The sequence below is a fragment of the Eptesicus fuscus genome, chromosome 4, assembly GCF_027574615.1.
Source record: "Eptesicus fuscus isolate TK198812 chromosome 4, DD_ASM_mEF_20220401, whole genome shotgun sequence".
Taxonomy (NCBI): Eukaryota; Metazoa; Chordata; class Mammalia; order Chiroptera; family Vespertilionidae; genus Eptesicus; species Eptesicus fuscus.
The window spans coordinates 72,921,179-72,938,823 of NC_072476.1; the positions used below are offsets into that span (position 1 = coordinate 72,921,179).

Genomic DNA, 17,645 nt, shown 5'->3' on the forward strand with positions numbered 1-17,645 from the left:
ACTGTCTCACCCGCAGACCACTGCAGCCATGATTCCTGCCAACAACCTGTGTCTTTGCTTATTGACAGTCTTTCTTCCTCTGGAGAGGACATCCTCTAATTCAATTAAATGTGTTCAATGAGGCTCTGGCCAAATAGCTCAGTTGGTTAGAGGATCGTCCCGGGATAGACCAAGGTTTGATCCCCAATCAGGGCATATATAAGAATCAAGCAATGAATGCATAAATAAGTGGAACAAGAAATTGATGTCTCTCTCTCTTTTTCTAAAATTAATAAACATTTAAAAATATATTCAATGAATCTATCTTTTTGGCTCTCATTGTATGAATGGATTTTAAATAGACTGTGTAGTCCAGCTATAAAAGATTTCTTTGGGGACATGCATTGTGAGCCACTTGCCAAAAATAATCTACCGTGTTCTTTTGATGGATGGATGGATGGATGGATACATAGACACTTAAATATATATCATCTATCCATCACTCAAAATTTATTCCCTTCTTCTATAGTAAAAAAAAAATATATTGAAGCTGGGTGAATAGCTGCCTAATTAGGCAATGTGATATGTATGGAAATGAAATATACCCTGGTCATCCCTTCAGTTTAAGTTGTTTTCATCGCTTTCTGGAATATCTAAAAACATCTAATTGAGCTTTAAATGAAATCTCAAATCCTTAACATAGTCAGGTCACCACCTCCATCTGTAGCCTCATCCTGTGCCACTCTGCTCCTCAATAAGACTACTTTCTGGCTTTTATTCATTACCCAGATACAATAAGCACTTTCTTATCTCAAGGTCTGGGCCACTGTATTTGTTTTCGAGGGATGCCATAACAAATTACCACAAACTGGATGGCTTAAACAACAGAAATGTATTCTCAGTCCTGGAGGCCAGAAGCCAAAATCAATGTGTCGGCAGGCTGTGCTCCCTTTGAAAGAGCTAGCAGATCTTTCCTTGCCCCTTCTAGCTGCTAGTGGCTGGCAATCCTCTATGTTTCTTAGTTTATAGATGCATCACTCAATCCCTGCCTCCATCTTCTCTCCTGTATCTCTCTCTGTGTCTAAATTTCCTTCTATAAGGACATTAGTTATTGAATTTAGGTTCACCTCAATCCAGCATGATCTAATATAACTTGATTACATTTTGTAATGACCCCACTTCCAAGTACATTCACATTCACAGGTACTAGAAATTAGAACTTAACATCTTTTTTTTTTTTTTTTTTTTTTTTGAGGACACTATTTAATCCGCAACAATCACACTGTTTCCAACAGACTTACTGATAGGAACATAGACTCTGGGACCCAGTCTACCTCAATTTGAATACCAGTTCTGCTCTTAATAGCCATGTGATCATGGGCAAGTCACCTCTTTGGGCTCCCGTTTTCATATCTGTAAAATGAGGATGGAAATAGCATCTCTATCACGGAGATAAATCTGAGAATTAAATGAGTTGAGTACAGTGTCCAGAACACAGTTAAAAATTTCAGATTCCCTGGCCCTGCTCAAGACCCGAGGAATTCAGAGAGAGGGTCAGGAATGTGCATTTTTTTAAAAAGCACCTCCAAGTGACCCTGTTGCCGGGCACCTGTAGACGCAGATGACTTTTATGCATGAGGACCACACGCATAGACTGAGCATTATCGAAAGGCAACAGCATTCCGCCCTGGCTGCCTGTGGCCCAGCTCCGCAGCCCCTAACCAAATCCTGTTTCGGCAGCGGCTGGCGCTCCGCAGTCGCAGAACGGAACTGAGCATGCGCTCCCAGACGCCCGGCAGGGCTCCTGAAGACCCGCCCCCTCAGGACCAGAGGGCGGGGCTTTCCTTAGCACCTTAACTACGGTTTCTCCCAGCCGCGGTCTAAAACCCCGCCCCCGGCTGGCTTGACCAATCACATGTCAGGTTGCTGAAGGTCGGGGCCAATGCCCAGGGCCGTCCTTAATTCCTCTCTGCAGTTTGAAACTGTCAGGCTGCTGCTAAGGTAGCCCCTGTACTGGCTGTGGTTTCTGCCGGGACGCGGCGGGCCGACGCGGGCGGAGGAGTCGGAGTTCCGGGAGTAGCTGCGACGGTGGGTAGCGGTGCCCTGGGCGACCCCGAGCCCCTGGCGGAGGCAGCGGAGTGAGCTTGCAAGTGCTTTGGCCCAGATTTCCGCTCCCGGGCTCCGGGCTGGGAGCATCGTCCCCTAGACACGGGCCCTTCTGCTGCTCTGGAGGTGTTCCTCCCCGAGTCGGGGAGGAGGGAGGGCAGGAGGAGGAATGCCTCAAATATAGCGGTTACTGTCCCATGGGTTCTGGCCATTTAAAACGTAAGGGGGCGGGGGGGCGGGGGAAGAACCATGTCAAACGCTTTATTGTTTTTAAGTAAGAAAGTTATTAAAACAGGGGTGGGTAGAAAAGGATCGGCCAGAACTAGCCCTTTGCTTACTCGCCACTGCTCTCCCCTCTGCTGCGGGTCCTCGGCGTGGGAGCGGCTCGCGCGCGCCCCGTCCGTGCCTGGCAGGTAGGTCCGCGAAGGGCGCAGGGACGTCACCCTGCCGCCAGCTGGCACCTAATTCGCTCCTCCTCTGCCTCTTAGGTGTTACTTTTGAGTTCCCGGAAGGAGCCCCGTCAGCCAGGTAATTACCAAGGCGTCCTTTGGTTTACCTGGCAATAGAGAAGCGCTCGGAACTTTTTATCTCCTGGTTTCTGACGTTTTGGGTTAGGAAATATGGAAAATTTAGTGAACTGATGTACATCCCGCCACCCATCAAAGCAAGCTTCATTTTCCTCCTTTGTTTCTGAACCTAGGAGAAGTGATGCTACTGTTTTTAGAGTTTCAAATAAACTGCCATACCTTGTTGGCATCAAAGCAGGGCAGGTGGAAGATTTAGGACGTATTTCCCAAAAGTACGGTAGTTGTTTCGTGTCTGCAGTATCTATATGCAAAAACTCTTATAAGTCCAACCATACTTTGCAGTTCATTTGTGTGTTTTTCTAAATAATCAGCCCCACGCCACCCCCACCCCTATACTTAATTGGTCAGCAAGCACACCCTAAAGGAAGAAGTGGATGGAAACAGAGGTGGACCAAGTTCCCACAGTGGTGGATTTGAAGTCCTGTGAAGCAGCCACTCCTTGCTGAGATGTAGGTGCTTATTTTATCCTTCCTAATTGGCTTAGCTAAAGACAGCCATGCAGAGATTTAGTTTACTTATCATGTGTAGATTCAGTAACACCCACTGAATAAAGTTCAGCCATCCTTTCCACAGTCTAGCCCCGATCCATGTTTCTTCTAATATTGCCGTTTCCCTGTATCTGCCCTTTCTACTTCAGTTTCCTCATCTCTCACTTACTTTTCAGCCCACTGTGGTTGAGACCTGTTCTACTTTCCACTGAAATTGTTCAGGGGAATGTCATAGCAACTTCCTGATTGCCAAATTCAAGGAATTCTGTCCAGTGCTCATCTTTCTTTGGTATGTGACTCTGACTTCCTTCTCTGAGCTTTTGTGATGCTGTTCATTCTGATAGGTTTATTGATCTTTTTAGTCTTCTTTGTTGGATTTCCTTTTCCCCCTTTAAATGTGAGTGGTTGTGGTTTTAACCTTGGTCTCACTATGGTAGTGGCCCTTAACTTTGTTAGGGTTGTAGTTTCCTCTGAACACATATTGGAAGCTAAGGATCCTCTTCCTAGAAAAAATACACACATGTGCATTTATGCTAAAAATATTGCCTACAACTTGGGTATATGGACTTTGGAGTAAGAAATGTTTCTGTCACTCCTTTTCATTGGTGATCTTATCCTCTTGTTTTCCAGCACTTCCTATCATGCTGATGATTCCTCAAACTGTATCTTCAACCTAAAGCTCCAAAGCAGGGCTCCCACATTGTTTAACTCCAGGAAGCACCATTCACTGTAAATGGCCATCCTTGGGTGGTGCCCAGCATACAGGGTGGCCATATGCTGCATAAGTGCCTCACAGGTACTGCACACCCAAAACATCTGATGTTGAGCCTAGTGTTCTTCCTCCCAACCTGCTCATCTTCCTACATTTCTTGCCGTGGTGAGTGGCACTATCATCTATCTAGTTACTCAAGTCAGACTCCTGGAAGCCATTAACAATTCCTCCCTTTAATCCCTGAACCAGTTATTAACCATGATCTCTCATTTTCATTGCCATAACACAACTGTCTCATAGTCATACTCTCTATCTACTTCCCATTGCTGACTCCTAGATTCAGGTCCTCGTTTACCTCTTGGATTAAGACCAAACTTTTTAACATGACATAATCATGATCTTCCATGATCTGGCTGCTCTCAGCCAAGCCTTGCTTTACACCCTTCGCTTACAGCATTAACTACTATACTTATGTTCCTAGCATATCTGTCCATGCCTCTGTATCTTTGCTTATGCAGCTCTACTGCCTAGTATATCCTGATAACTTTTATCTGTCTTTCAGATCTCAACACTGGAGTCATTTTCTCTATTAAAATTTTCTCTGGCTCCATTCTTACTTCTTCACACCCTCAGGATCTCACCCCATGAAAAATGGCTACTCCTATCTTCTTTCTTTGCACCTCTTTTGTTTAGGGTCTATCAGCGCTTTTTTCATCAGTCACTTATCTACATATCTGGCACCTCCCTATAGATTGTAAAGTCCTTGAGGACTCATCTTACTGCTTCCTCACCAGTGTCTCACATGTTACTAGTATTCAGATAGTTTGAATATTCACTACTTGTCTTTTAAATAATTTACTTACTAGTTACTAAAAATACTTTTATTTATTTATTTATTTATTTATTTATTTATTTATTTTTGGTTAAGACTTTCAACAATTTTTCTATGTGCGTATTAGAATCTGTTGTTTTGTATAGGTTTACTTTTTTTAAAAAATAATACTTCCAAAAGGTAAGTTTCCTAAGCAGGGAATTTGCACAAATTGTTCATTCTCCTTGGTTCAGCATCTTCAAAGAAAGTGCACAACATCTAGGTTGTCATACATTGTTAAGAACAGAGATCACAATCCATTGTTCTCAACCCTCTACTGTGCGGATTTTTCTGAGGAGCCTCCATTTTTCTTTAACCTTTCGTGTATTTGTTTCATCTCCTTTGCTACTTTATAAACTCACTAATTTTGGGAATTGAGTCTTTATTTTTTTTGTCCAATGATTTTGTCTATGGTTGCTCAAATATGTTGAATGATTTTAAAATATCACAATTATTGTTTTGGTTGGTGTTCCATCTCTATATAAGGAATTATATTTTAGTTTAAATATTAAGGGGGAAAAACTAAAGTTAACGTTTACTGTTTTATAGTATTTTTGCAGAATGTCATCAGATGAGGAAAAATACGCATTTCCAGTTATGCAGAATGACTGCAACCAAAACAGTTCAGGCTCTTCAGATCTTCAGGTAGGAAGACATGTATAAATTTGTTATGACTTACTTATTTTCAACAAATAGTATGAGGGAAAACTAGGAATACATTTTTCATTCATTCATGCCATTTACATTTATAATTATAATCTACTAGAGGCCTGATGCACGAAGATTCGTGCAAGAATGGGCCTTCCTTCCCCTGGCTGCCAGCACTGCCTTCACTCAGGCCGGAGCCACCTTTCCGCCTTCCCACACTGCCCAGAGGCCTGGAGCAGTTGGGGCGCTCTGTGCCTGCATATGCAAATTCGCCCACCATATTTGTTGGGTTAATTTGCATACTCACTCCTGATGGGCTGGTGGGCATTGTGAAGGTACGGTCAATTTGCATTTTACTCTTTTATTAGTGTAGATTAGTGGCCCTGTACACAAAATTCGTGCACATTAAAAGGGAATTAATTAGAGGAAATATTTTAATATTGCTATTTGCCCTTTCTCTGTAATAGAAGTGTCAGAGATGAAAGAAAATTAGTAAAATATATATGAAAATCTCCCTCCTGTCAGAGTCAGGGGCATGCCGCAGGACCCAGAGTCAAGTCCCCGCCCACCTGTGTGCACCTCAAAATCACACGAGACCCAGACCCAGCTGGCCCCACCTGTGTCAAGCCCCGCAGGGTGCAGAGTGCAGCCTCAGGTCCCCCGGCCCCGGCTCGAGGGCATGAGGGTGTGACCACTATTTTCATATTAGCTCTTTATTATATAGGATAATAATAAAAGGTTAATATGCTAATTAGAAAAGATGAAGCCGGGGCCAGAGGGAAGTCATCCAGGTCCAGGTGCCTACAGGTGGCCAGAGGAGGGAAGCCGGAGCCCCGGGTGCCGGAAGGAAGCTGGTGCCAGGGGAAGGCCTACTCTTGCACAAATTTTCATGCATTGGGCCTCTAGTGTGTATATAATGTACAATATATATCAAATTATACCAAACTTTAGGAATTATTTTACAAACTTTGGGAAATGCCTTACATTATTTTAATCTTTCAGAAAATAATCATGAGCTCTTTACTCTTTGTACAAAGGCTTCAAACAATACAATGAGAGAAGCTAGAAATCTCAAGAAACATTTTTTTCTTGAAATTTTCTCATTGTAGCTATCTTTTTATGAATGCTGCTTTCATTTTAATGCCAATTAATACAACATCAAACCATCCAAAGTTCTGAGGCCTAGATTCCTTAGTGTTTTACTCTAGGTTCTAGTCCCTGTTGCCACAACATTCATCACATTCTGCTACCTGGACAGTGACAGATAAATTGACTGCAGAAGGTATGGGTTTTATATGAAATGCTCTGAATTTTCTTTTATTTCTAAATGTTTTATCATCAAAAATATGGATTCAGATTTCTAGAGTAGATTTTAATTGAGAGAATAATAACATGGTATATCTTGAGTTTTATAATTATATCACTTAAGAGGAAAAAAGCTGGACATTATGCTTATGTTACATTATGTTGAGTAAGTATAATATGAGAAAAGCTTCAAGAAAATATTTTATGAGCAAATGTGTTCCTTTAATTAAATGACAAATTTAAACATTGGGAAGCTACTGTTAAAGTATCTGTGGTTATTTACTAGTAAAGAAGCAGTCGGGAATTGTGACAGATGTATCCTTGCCTTCCCTTTGGATGGTACCTCTCCAACTTGGTGCTATCTTTTTAGGTGTCAGTGCTTTCTTGTACTCTTCATCTCTGTCTTATCCAGACTTGTTCCTAGAGGGACCTAATTAACTCATTTATACTTGTGATAGTATGATTTATAATAAATATATATTTGGTCTTCATTCTGGTTTCTGGCACAGAGCTCCTAAAACATTGTAATTTCTTAAGCCATGAAAATGATAAAGGTGTGTTTTGTTATGAGGTGACTTTTGCACCCCCACCTAAAGATGAGGGCTAGTTGCCAGAGGAACCAATTATATAATTAGAGGATTGGAAATTTCAGTCCTATCCCCAAACTTCCCAGGAGGGAAGAGGGGCTGGAAATTGAGTTCAGTCACCAATGGCCATGATTTAATGAATCATGCCTATGTAATGGAGCCTCCATAGAAACCCAAAAAAGAGAATTCAGGGAGCTTCTGAGGTGGTGAGCCACATGGAAGTCCTGGGTGACTGGCATGCTAAGAGAGGGCATGGAAGCTCCAAGCCCCTTCCCCAGACCTTGCCCTGTGCCTCAATTTATCTGGCTGTTCCTGAGTTATATCCTTTTATAATATACTGGTAATCTAGTGAAATGTTGAGCTCTGTGAGCCAGTCTAGGAAATTAATTGAACCTGAGGAGGGAACCTCCAATCCATAGCTGGTTTGTCAGAAGCACAGGTGACCTGAAGTTGGGGGTGCGGGGAGCTGTCTTATGGGACTGAACCCTTAACCTGTGTGATCTGCTGCTAACTCTGGTGGATATTGTCAGATTGAGTTGAATTGTAAGATACCCAGCTGGTGTCCAAAAACCCATACATTGTAATGTTGGGTCCAGACCCCTTTATTACTAAAATGTAAGCACCTTGTAAGATCTCAAGTTGTTTTGTTAGGAGACAAAGCTTTACATCAAAATAATAAATCTCTAGAGTAGAGTTTAAAACAGGGATAAGGAAGGATTTTCTAGACACACCAGAAATAATTTTGTGTTATTGGTTATCTGCTTAGAATGTCATCCCAACTAAGAGTCTGTTTATTAGTAACCCTCAACTTACGACCCTACTGGTTCTTAACTACAGTTGAAAGCCTACCCATGTCCTATCTTGAAAACATTTCAAAATATCCTACCTAATAATAGACAAATATGCAAATTGACCGCACCTTCGCTATGCCCAAGCCACACCCATCAGCCAAGCCAATCAGGATGAGTATGCAAATTACCCCAACAAAGATGGTGGCTAATTTGCATATCAAGACAGCATAGAAAGAAGCCAAGAGCTGCAGAAGGGAGCAAAGCTGCGGAGAAGCAAGCAAGCCGGGGGGAGGAGAAGGGAGTAGCGGAGGCGGGGCCGGGGAGAAGGGAGTAGCGGAGGCGTGGCCGGGGGAGAAGGGAGGAGCAGAGGCAGGGCCAGGGGAGAAGGAAGAAGAGCGGGTGGGCTGGCGGAGAAGGGAGAAAAGCAGGGGGGCTGGTGGAGAAGGCGGGGTGGGGGACAAGGGAGGAGAGCAGGCAGGGCGGGGTAGAGTGCAGCAGGAAACCCTATTGCAGGATTTTTCCTGCAACGGGAATGCTAGTAGTAATATAAAATAGCTATACACTTTTATATATAGTTTATATGTACAGCTTTTGTTGTTCTTTTGCTTTAGTGTCCATTGTGACAGTGTTATAAAACATTATTTATTATTGGTTTCTCATAGGAAGAGTATGAAGAATTGCTTCGTTATACTATAGTGAATCCAAATATTGAACCAGGTACTTCACAGCCATCTCATTCTAAGGGAGAAATGGTGCCAGATGTTAGATTTCATACTATAATTGATGATATTCTTCATAATCAAGGTTATGTATATTTTTTAAAACATCTCTTAATTTAAGGTATTATTTGAGCTTATTAATGCAATTGACTTATGATTGTGAAAATGCTCCAGTCAATGGTGAATATCACTATTATCTGGGAAAATTCTTTACATTTTAATATGTTATTCTTGGCTCTTATATGACAGCTGGATCTTTGAGCTTCCTTTGACTATTACTTTTCTGAAAAGTAATAAATTTAAAGCAACACTGTAGCCATTGCATGTCTCTTAGTGAAATATGTAACATCTCTGTATTTGTTCTAATGGTTATTTGTCAGGATTATCTTGAAAAACAAATGTCCAACCCCCCCAAATTAAAGATGGTCCATAGGTAGCCCTCAGAACCCCTTAAGTTTATGGACCATGTGCTAGGACTTTGTCAGCAGTATTTATATAGGCATAGAGGACTGTTTGAATTATCACCACAAACATGAATCCATTCTTGGACTATGTCAGTGACAGAATTGAGAGCTAATACAAATCAGGATGTATGATGATAGATGAGTAAAAGGTTGAAAAAGAAGGATGAAGCTCATTTTACCTTTTTGTCCCTTATTTAGTAAAGAACAGGATCCAAACAGCTCACTCTAAATAAGGGTACAGAAAGCCCTTGTAAAACAGCTCTGATAATGGGCAGTTATCAACAATAAGTAAACGCTAAGGATCCCTCCTTGAAGGCACATGACACAGCCTACTCACAGTCAGCAGGCTCCTCGTTTTCTGATAAGTCGCAGCCCTAGTGTCTATTGTCCTTCTCCCTCTGTAGAATGGCATTTTCTTTGCTTCTCAATCTTTGACCTATTGCATTGGATCAACAAATAGATCACAATTGTAAAATACATATACTCATTCTACTGAATACTTTCTATCCAGATTTATTGATCTTTAAGAGATACAATGCTTGAATTTATTAATTTTTATATCAGTGATATTGACCATGTTTTGATTATACTGGCACCTCAACATGGAGTTCCTACTGAGCAAACCCAAAGAGCTGCATACTCCTTACAAATGAATTTAGGCAATTACGAGTAGTGTATTAGCCCTCTAAACCTCTGCCCCTAAGGTGGTCACCAAAAGCTTGTTTCCTTCTCCATTGGCTACAGTATTACTGTACTGTTGTTCCCAGTGACACAACACAGGAGTCCTTTCCTTGCCCCAACTCTGCAACCTTTCAAGGTAACCCCTGTTCTTTTCTAGTATGTAAGGTAGTATTTGTTTATGCTCTGCCTTTATCAAAAAGGACTTGAGACCTAAGCATACGACATGCAGTGAATTTAGATTAATCTGATTTACGCATAGACTTGGTTAGAATGGACTATGTAAATTCATCATCCCATTCCCTTTATTCTTAGTATTGCCGTTGTTTAGTATAAGTGAGGTGTGTCAGAGTTGGCAGAGTCATTCTTGTGAGGTTTTTCCCACTTTCCTTTTCACCATGTATTGACTAAAGGTTCCTGAGGTGGAAGTAAGGAAGTCCCTGTTGGTGGGGAACCGGTGACACTTTAGTTTGATTGCAGCTAGTGAAAAGCAGCTGGCCCCTGGAAATATCCAATGCTATTAGACAGCATAGCCTTTCTAAGTTCCAGTGTCATTCATCCACTGATTCTCAGTGTGAATTGAATGCCACAGTAAACTGAATTCTCTTTCATCCATATTTGGTGGGTGGAATCGTGTTTATTAATAATAAGATTTTTTCTAGTTTCAGAGTCTTTTCTTTATTCTTGTTTTTTGTTTTAATGTTCCTCTAACCTCACCATGTTATATTTTCTTTGTTCTAAAATCTTATTGATATACCTCAACCTTCTTAAATTAGGTGTGTGTGAATAGGTATTTTATTTAAAAGTGCTTTGGGGTATTTTTCTTTACAGTAAGAAGAGAAAGAGAAACAAGGACGGAAGTTAGAAAAGGACGTGATTTAAATATTTCAAGTCATTCAAAGACAGAAGGTATTACTTTTCCTTAGCTTGTTTTTATTAATATACAACATTTTGTGGGTTGATGAATATTATCTATGTAGTAAGAGGAATATTTTAGCATATTACTTATTGGTAGGATTTTAAAATGCTGTTGTTGCTAATTTATTGAGTAATACTATTTAAAATAATTTTATAATAATGAAAATAGTACAATTAGGACAAACAGGTTTATTTATTAGAGTATGTGACATCCTTAAATCTTCTAGGTTAAAGGGCAATTTTCTTTTTAATATATTTTTATTGTTTTCAGAGACGAAGGGAGAGGGAGAGAGAAAGAAACGTCAATGATGAGAAAGAATCATTGATCAGTTGCCTTCTGCATGCCCTCTACTGGGGACTGAGCCTGCAACCCAGGCATGTGCCCTTGACCAGAATCTACCGGGGACCCTTCAATCCGCAGCCGACGCTCTGTCCACTGGGCCAAACTGGCTAGGGCAAGAGGGCAAATATTTTTAAAGATTCAAAGGATATCAGATAGTTTGGCTGATTTAAATTTTTTCATAAGGCATTATTTCCCATTTTTTAGGCATTTGCATACTAACTTTATGATTTTCTTCCTATCTTTATTCCACATGTTCTATCATTTAAGTGTTTTTCTTCACAAATATTCATTTTTAGCTTTTATTTTAAAAGAAAATATGTTACATGTGTTATTACTGTTTATAGCATAAAACTAATATATATTTGTTACAAATAGAAAGCAATGGTAAAAATAAATGCAACTCAAACAAAGTTACTAAGTTTGGTTGAATACTATTGATGGTGTTGTGTTCAGCCTGATTAGCAAGTGTTACAGAGGTTTTAAAAGCATACTAGCACCAGATTGAAACTTTTTCTTTGATATAGAATAAGTAATATAGTAAAAATAGAACACTTTTTATACTAGGTGATTCAATGTTATTTAATGTAAGGGCCTTTTAAGCCACCATATAAGAAATGCCTCTCACTTACATAGAAGGCTTGGGCAATGTAATTTCTGAGGGATCTTCCAAGGTCTTTTTTTTTCTCCTTCTTTTACTTTTATTAGTATCTATTTCATGCTGAATTTACTCTCAGGCCATAAGTTTTTGTTTCTTCAGTTTCTCCTGGGGTATCTTTTTCTTCTGTGCAACCTCTTCTTCTGGTTTGGAACAGTCTGCTCTTTTTCAGTAAGGATCGTCTCAATGTGGCAGGGAGAGCTCATGTATGGGTTCATCTGCCCCGAGCTCTGAAAGTTCTCTACTGCATCTTCAGAGTTTTATTCACTTGGATGTGCTCAGTGACCAGAGACTCTACATCTAAACCCTGAAGCTCAGCATTCTCTCTACATTTTTAAGTATGTGCAGCAAAAATTTAGCACTCTTTTTGGGCCACTGATTCTGTGTCCAGCACAACTGTTTGGACTGGGCACACCTACCAACTCCACCATTGTAACGACAGAATAGCACAAACAGCTTCTATAAAATGACATCCTTTAAATACTTGGTGGCTTTTTGGATTCTCATCCCCATGATGGCCTTGGCAGTTTCACAAGTGTTCGTAAAGTGAACTTAAAGATCTGAACCTCTTAATTTGCATGATTTTGTGGGGTTTTCTTGGTCAAGTGAATAGGGAACCATGATTCTTTTTTTTTTAAGGTGATGTATTAAAATATAAATAAAAGCAGAGCCCATGAGTGCAGATCTAGTTAGTAAAATCTAGTAAAAAATACTATTCATGTGCCTTATTCTTTGAATTCCTAAACGATCTTCAGAATATATAGGTAGTGCTACATAGTGTGACTAGCTTTTAAACCATTTGTTGATATATTTTTATGCAAAACATACATATTAGGGAATGATTTTTTTCCTTTTGCAGATAATTCTTGATTTACTTTTAAGTAACAAGTTCTATAGTAGATGTATCTTTATCTTTGTTTTGAGTCATTTAGTAAGGAAGAGAGAAAAGCCCTTCAGTCTTAGTTATAGGACCCTCATAGCAAAAGTGTGATATGCAAGAAATGGTGATCAGTCGTCTCTAATTCCAGTATACATGTGTGATAAAATATTCTGTGCTTTTTTGAAGGTAGATACCAGTTCTCTTTCTGGCTCTCACTCCCATCCCCACACTCTGGTATATGGGCAGGAGATGGGAGTATATGTATATGTATGTATATTCCTCACCTATATGTTGAGGGCAAACAGGGTATCTTATAGTTGAGTATCTGATAAATTAAACTACTAGTCTCTTTTAGTTGAGTATCTGATAAATTAAACTACTAGTCTCTTTTCTACTTACAGTGCTGACTCTTAGTAGTATTAAAACTCATCCCAGTGTTCTACATAAAGTTATAATGACCTATATACAACCACTCTGACCTTGGTCGATTACTTAACCCTTTCTGAACCTCAGTTTTAGAATCAGTAAAATAGATAAGAGTATGTATTTCTTAGGGTACCATGTATTATGAGAGCCAATCCTTATAACATTTTTATTACAAAGCACTTAGAAAATGCTGATATGGTGACACAGATAATAATAGTTTCAGCTAGGCTGGAGCTGGATATATGAAGCATCTTTACTTGAGTATAGGAGGCATCTCATGCTGATTAGTCCTAAATCAGTGACAATACTGAAATTTAAAATATCCAGATTAAGTACACTGAAAGGTCATTTCTCTGCATTTTCCTCAGCCTCTATAGTAACGGACATCTCCCAGCCTTCCAATGTAAGTCCTCACCAGTTTGGGTTGTTTTCAAGCTGCCGTAACCACCACAACTTCTTTTCGTTCTAGGGTTGTCACCAGTGTCATCGCCAAGGAAGCCTTTTCACCCCGTTATGGATTTTTTCAGTTCAAATCTTTTGGGCGACTCTTCCACACCAGGGTCTGGTTCTAGTCATGCAGGTGCCCATGAAATACTTGTGGGCAATTCTGTTGTTTCTGAAGAAAACCTTCAAAAGGTGGAAAGTGTACTGGATCTTTGGAGTTCAGGTCTTAAGGTATCGTTGTTGGATTAGTATAATAGTTTTGCTCTTAATTCCAGTTTTTCTTTTATTTAAAATAAAAGGTTCTTTTTAATCTTTAGTTTTAGGAGATCAGTCCAATGTCTAAAATCTGTGCTTCTCAGTCTTTGATGTCCATATGAATCCCCTAGGAATCCTGTTGAACTTCAGCTTTTTATTCAGTTGTTTTTGAGGACCTGAGATAATGCATTTCTAACAAGATCCCAGCAGATGCTGCTGGTTCAAAAATCATACTTTGAATAGCAAGGTTTTAAATAGTTGATGGAACAATCTACTGAATTTCTCAGATGTTCTGAAAGACTGTATGTGACTGAGACACTCAGTGAACCTTTACTATATTGTAGCTATGACTAATGAAAATGTCTCCTTTAAATGAAATACAAAATCCAATTTTAGCAATTTGTATTCATTTTATAGCCATTCTTATAGCAACCACAATGTATAACTGATATCTCTATAAAAATTGATGTTTATTTTTAGTAATGTTAGTGTCCTTTAAGTAAAACAAAGTATTACAGAAATGGCAGGGAGCCTGGCCGATTTGGCTCAGTAGTTGAGCATCAACCCAGGAACCAAGAGGTTGCCAGTTTGCTTCCCGGTCGGTGCACATGCCTGGGTCGTGGGCTCAATCTCCAGTAGGGGTACATGCAGGAATAAGCCGATCAATGATGTTCCTCTCTCATCGATGTTTCTCTCTACGTATCTCTCTTCCTCTCTCTCTAAAAATCAATAAAAACAGTTTTAAAAAAAGACTTGCTTTAAAAAAATGTTTACCAAAGAAGTGGCAGGGTTTCTTTTTGCTAATTAAAATATAGTTGAGAAAAATAACCATTTTTCTGAAAGGTAGTTTGAGAAAACGAAGCTGAATATTCACATGCGTAGAGAAATTATGGTCATGAGAGTTCTATGGCATCTATATTTCTCTGTTGTTTGAACTATAGATCCCAGATATATCTTTTAGTATAGTTTCTACCATTTCCCTCATGGTACAGGTTTCATACTTCTTTTCGTGGTGTAAGTCAACTGGAGTGGTGTACCACCAACCACTAAAATTGTTCTAGGTTCAATTAACCATATTATCTGATTTTTGATAACATGATTATATGGTCTTTTTTATTCATGCCAGTTGGTAGAGTGAAAAGGGGTCAGACTTAGCAGTTTGTTAAGGTAGCCATTGTGATAAATTATTTGGGGGAAGAAAGCATCAACTCCCATGGCTCTCACTATCCACCTCTATCTAAATAACATCCAGTCCTATGGCTCAGCCTAGCGCATGGCCCTGCATTTCCTTTTCCCTGACCCAACTTAATATGGACATTTAAGTTCTTGAATAAACAAAGAATAAGACCTGAAATTTTTTTAAATGACAAGATTTAATACAAAGTAACTTAAAATTTTTAAAAATGCATCTCTTTAGTATGGTGAGTGTGAACTAAGAGGAGCTGTAACTGTTGAACTTATAAATGTTTTCATTAGTGATTTTTTTAAAAAATAGCTTTCATGTTGATTGCTTGTTCTGATTTTTTAAAAGTGTTTCTTAATTTTGGTGTAATTTTAAGAAGCACTATTAAGGAACAAACTGCTTAGTTATCAGTATATTTATTTTTCAGTCAAACGTCATATCTGAACTAACTAAATGGAGACTAAATTTTATTGACTGGCACCGTATGGAAATGAAAAAAGAGAAAGAAAAACATGCAGCACATTTAAAACAACTATGCAACCAGATCAACAGCTTGAAGGAGCTGCAAAAAGCCTATGAAATCTCCATTGGGAGAAAAGATGAGGTGTTCTTTTTTATATTTCTTTTTAACTGAGATTCAGTAAATGTCTTGCTAGATAATAAATGTCAGGAAGTGCCCTAGTTGGTGTGGCTCAGTTGGTTGGAGCGTAGTCTGGTGCACCAGAAGGTCATTGATTTGGTTCCCAGTCAGGGTACCTACCCAGGTTTCGGGTTTGATCCCCAGCCGGGGCAGGTGCAGAAGGCAACCAACAGATGTCTCTCTCTCACATCTCTCTCTCCCTCACCCTCACTTTCCATCTCTCTTCCTTTCTCCCTCTCTGCCTCTCTCCTTTTCCTTCTCCCTCTCTCCTTTCTCCCTTCCTCCCTAAGAGGCCAAGAAGTGGGGTTTTTTAGGTCATGCAAGATACAAAGGGGAGATCACTTCAGAAATTAGTAGAAAAATAGGTGCATAGATATACAATTTATCTTCCTATTAAACATGCCATGGTCATGCCATTTTATCTTTGAGATCAATTTCGATGTGCTTGGAGTTTTAAGAGTACATACTAAATGTACATACTAATTTTTCCTTCTTAACTGCCCTTAAGAGCACTTTAGGGAACCAGCATTATCCAGTTTTTAAGCCGTCTTTTTAGGGGTTATTTTAAGTTTCTCACATTATATCTGTGATAAGTCTTTGTTCGCTGAAGAAGTCTGTTTTTTTATTGATAAACAGCACCTTTTATTTCACTTTCTGTTAGCCTGTTAAGAATTTGAAAGTGAAGTTCAGGTGCGTGCTAATTTTGTGCCTGCAGACAACACCTTGAACAAAGCAGGTGGGCAACAAATCTGTGGCTGCCCCCAGAGGATGGTGGCTTTCAGAGAGAAGGGACTCCGCAAACACCTCATCTGCTGGTCTGTAGTTGCAGCCCTCACTATTTTAATTAACTGGATAAAGAGTCCAGTGTTTTTTAAAAATATATACATTTATTTTGGTATTGCAAGGTATGATATAAAATTGAATATTTTTCATAGTTTACTTTTTTAAATAGATATTAATATTAGTCATTTTCTCTCTTGTCCTCAAAACTCCAACTTAAGGCTTTTAATATTAAAGTATCACACATAAAAAAGAGTTGTACATATATGTCCAATTTTTTAAAACAAAGAAAGTGGATAGCCACCACCATACAACTTTAGAAAGAGAATATTAACAATATCTTAGAATATGTGCCCTTTTCCACTTTTAAAAATTATTTAAAGAAACCAGAATAAATATCTATCAGTAAATGTGCCCAATTTACAAAATCTCTTTTTGTGGCCATTTTTAGATAGACGTTTCAGCTACTCGGTACTTTATGAGAGAGTATTGTCTTAGGATTTAAAAGCCTCCATAAATTTTTTTTTTATAGAACAAGAATAAGCCCAGCCATTGTGACTCAGTGGTTGAGCATGGACCCATGGAGAGGTTATGGTTCAATTCCTATTCAGGGCACATGCCCGGGTTGCTAACTCGATCCTAGTAGGAGTCATGTAGGATGCAACTGGTCAATGATTCTCATCAATGATCTTTCTATCCCTCTCTCCCTTTCCTTTTTTCTTTCTGAAATCAATAAAAACATTTAAAATATAATAAATAAAAGAACAAGAATAATAACACTGAAGAAGTACATCAGAGTATGACTATTTTCGTTTATGAGTTTGTTGAATTCAGAAAAAAATTATTAAACAGTTATTGAGCCCAGCCAGCCAGCGTGTCTCAGCGTGACTCAGTGGTTGAGTGTTGACATATGAACCAGGAGGTCACGTTTCCATACTGGGGGTTGTTGGCTCAATCCCCAGCAGGGGGCATGTAGGAGTCAGCCAATCAATGATTCTCTCTCATCATTGAAGTTTCTTTCTCTCTCTCTTTCTCTCTGAAATTAATAAAAATATTTTTTTAAATAAAACAGTTATTGAGAAACTTATAATCCAAGGTACTAAAGGTGTTTAGTGACTAGAAAGATATATAAAATCTGGCCTCTGCCCTCAATCCTAGTCAATAAATACTTTTTGTATATGTAGCA

The 17,645-nt window shown here is 39.2% G+C and overlaps 1 protein-coding gene across 5 annotated transcripts in view; it reads left to right on the forward strand.

Moving 5' to 3' along the window:
* Positions 1–1,925: 1,925 nt before the first annotated feature.
* POC5 (POC5 centriolar protein) overlaps positions 1,926–17,645 on the forward strand; it is a 32,430-nt gene continuing 16,710 nt past the window's right edge. The window contains exons 1-8 of one of the 5 annotated variants that reach the window (XM_054715161.1): positions 1,926–2,067; positions 2,574–2,613; positions 2,984–3,121; positions 5,293–5,388; positions 8,737–8,878; positions 10,767–10,844; positions 13,627–13,832; positions 15,467–15,643. In XM_054715161.1, the coding sequence (XP_054571136.1) occupies positions 5,305–5,388; positions 8,737–8,878; positions 10,767–10,844; positions 13,627–13,832; positions 15,467–15,643 (687 nt within the window). In that variant the 5' untranslated portion in view covers positions 1,926–2,067; positions 2,574–2,613; positions 2,984–3,121; positions 5,293–5,304. The other 4 variants (XM_054715164.1, XM_054715162.1, XM_028139663.2 and 1 more) reach the window with 4 other exon arrangements.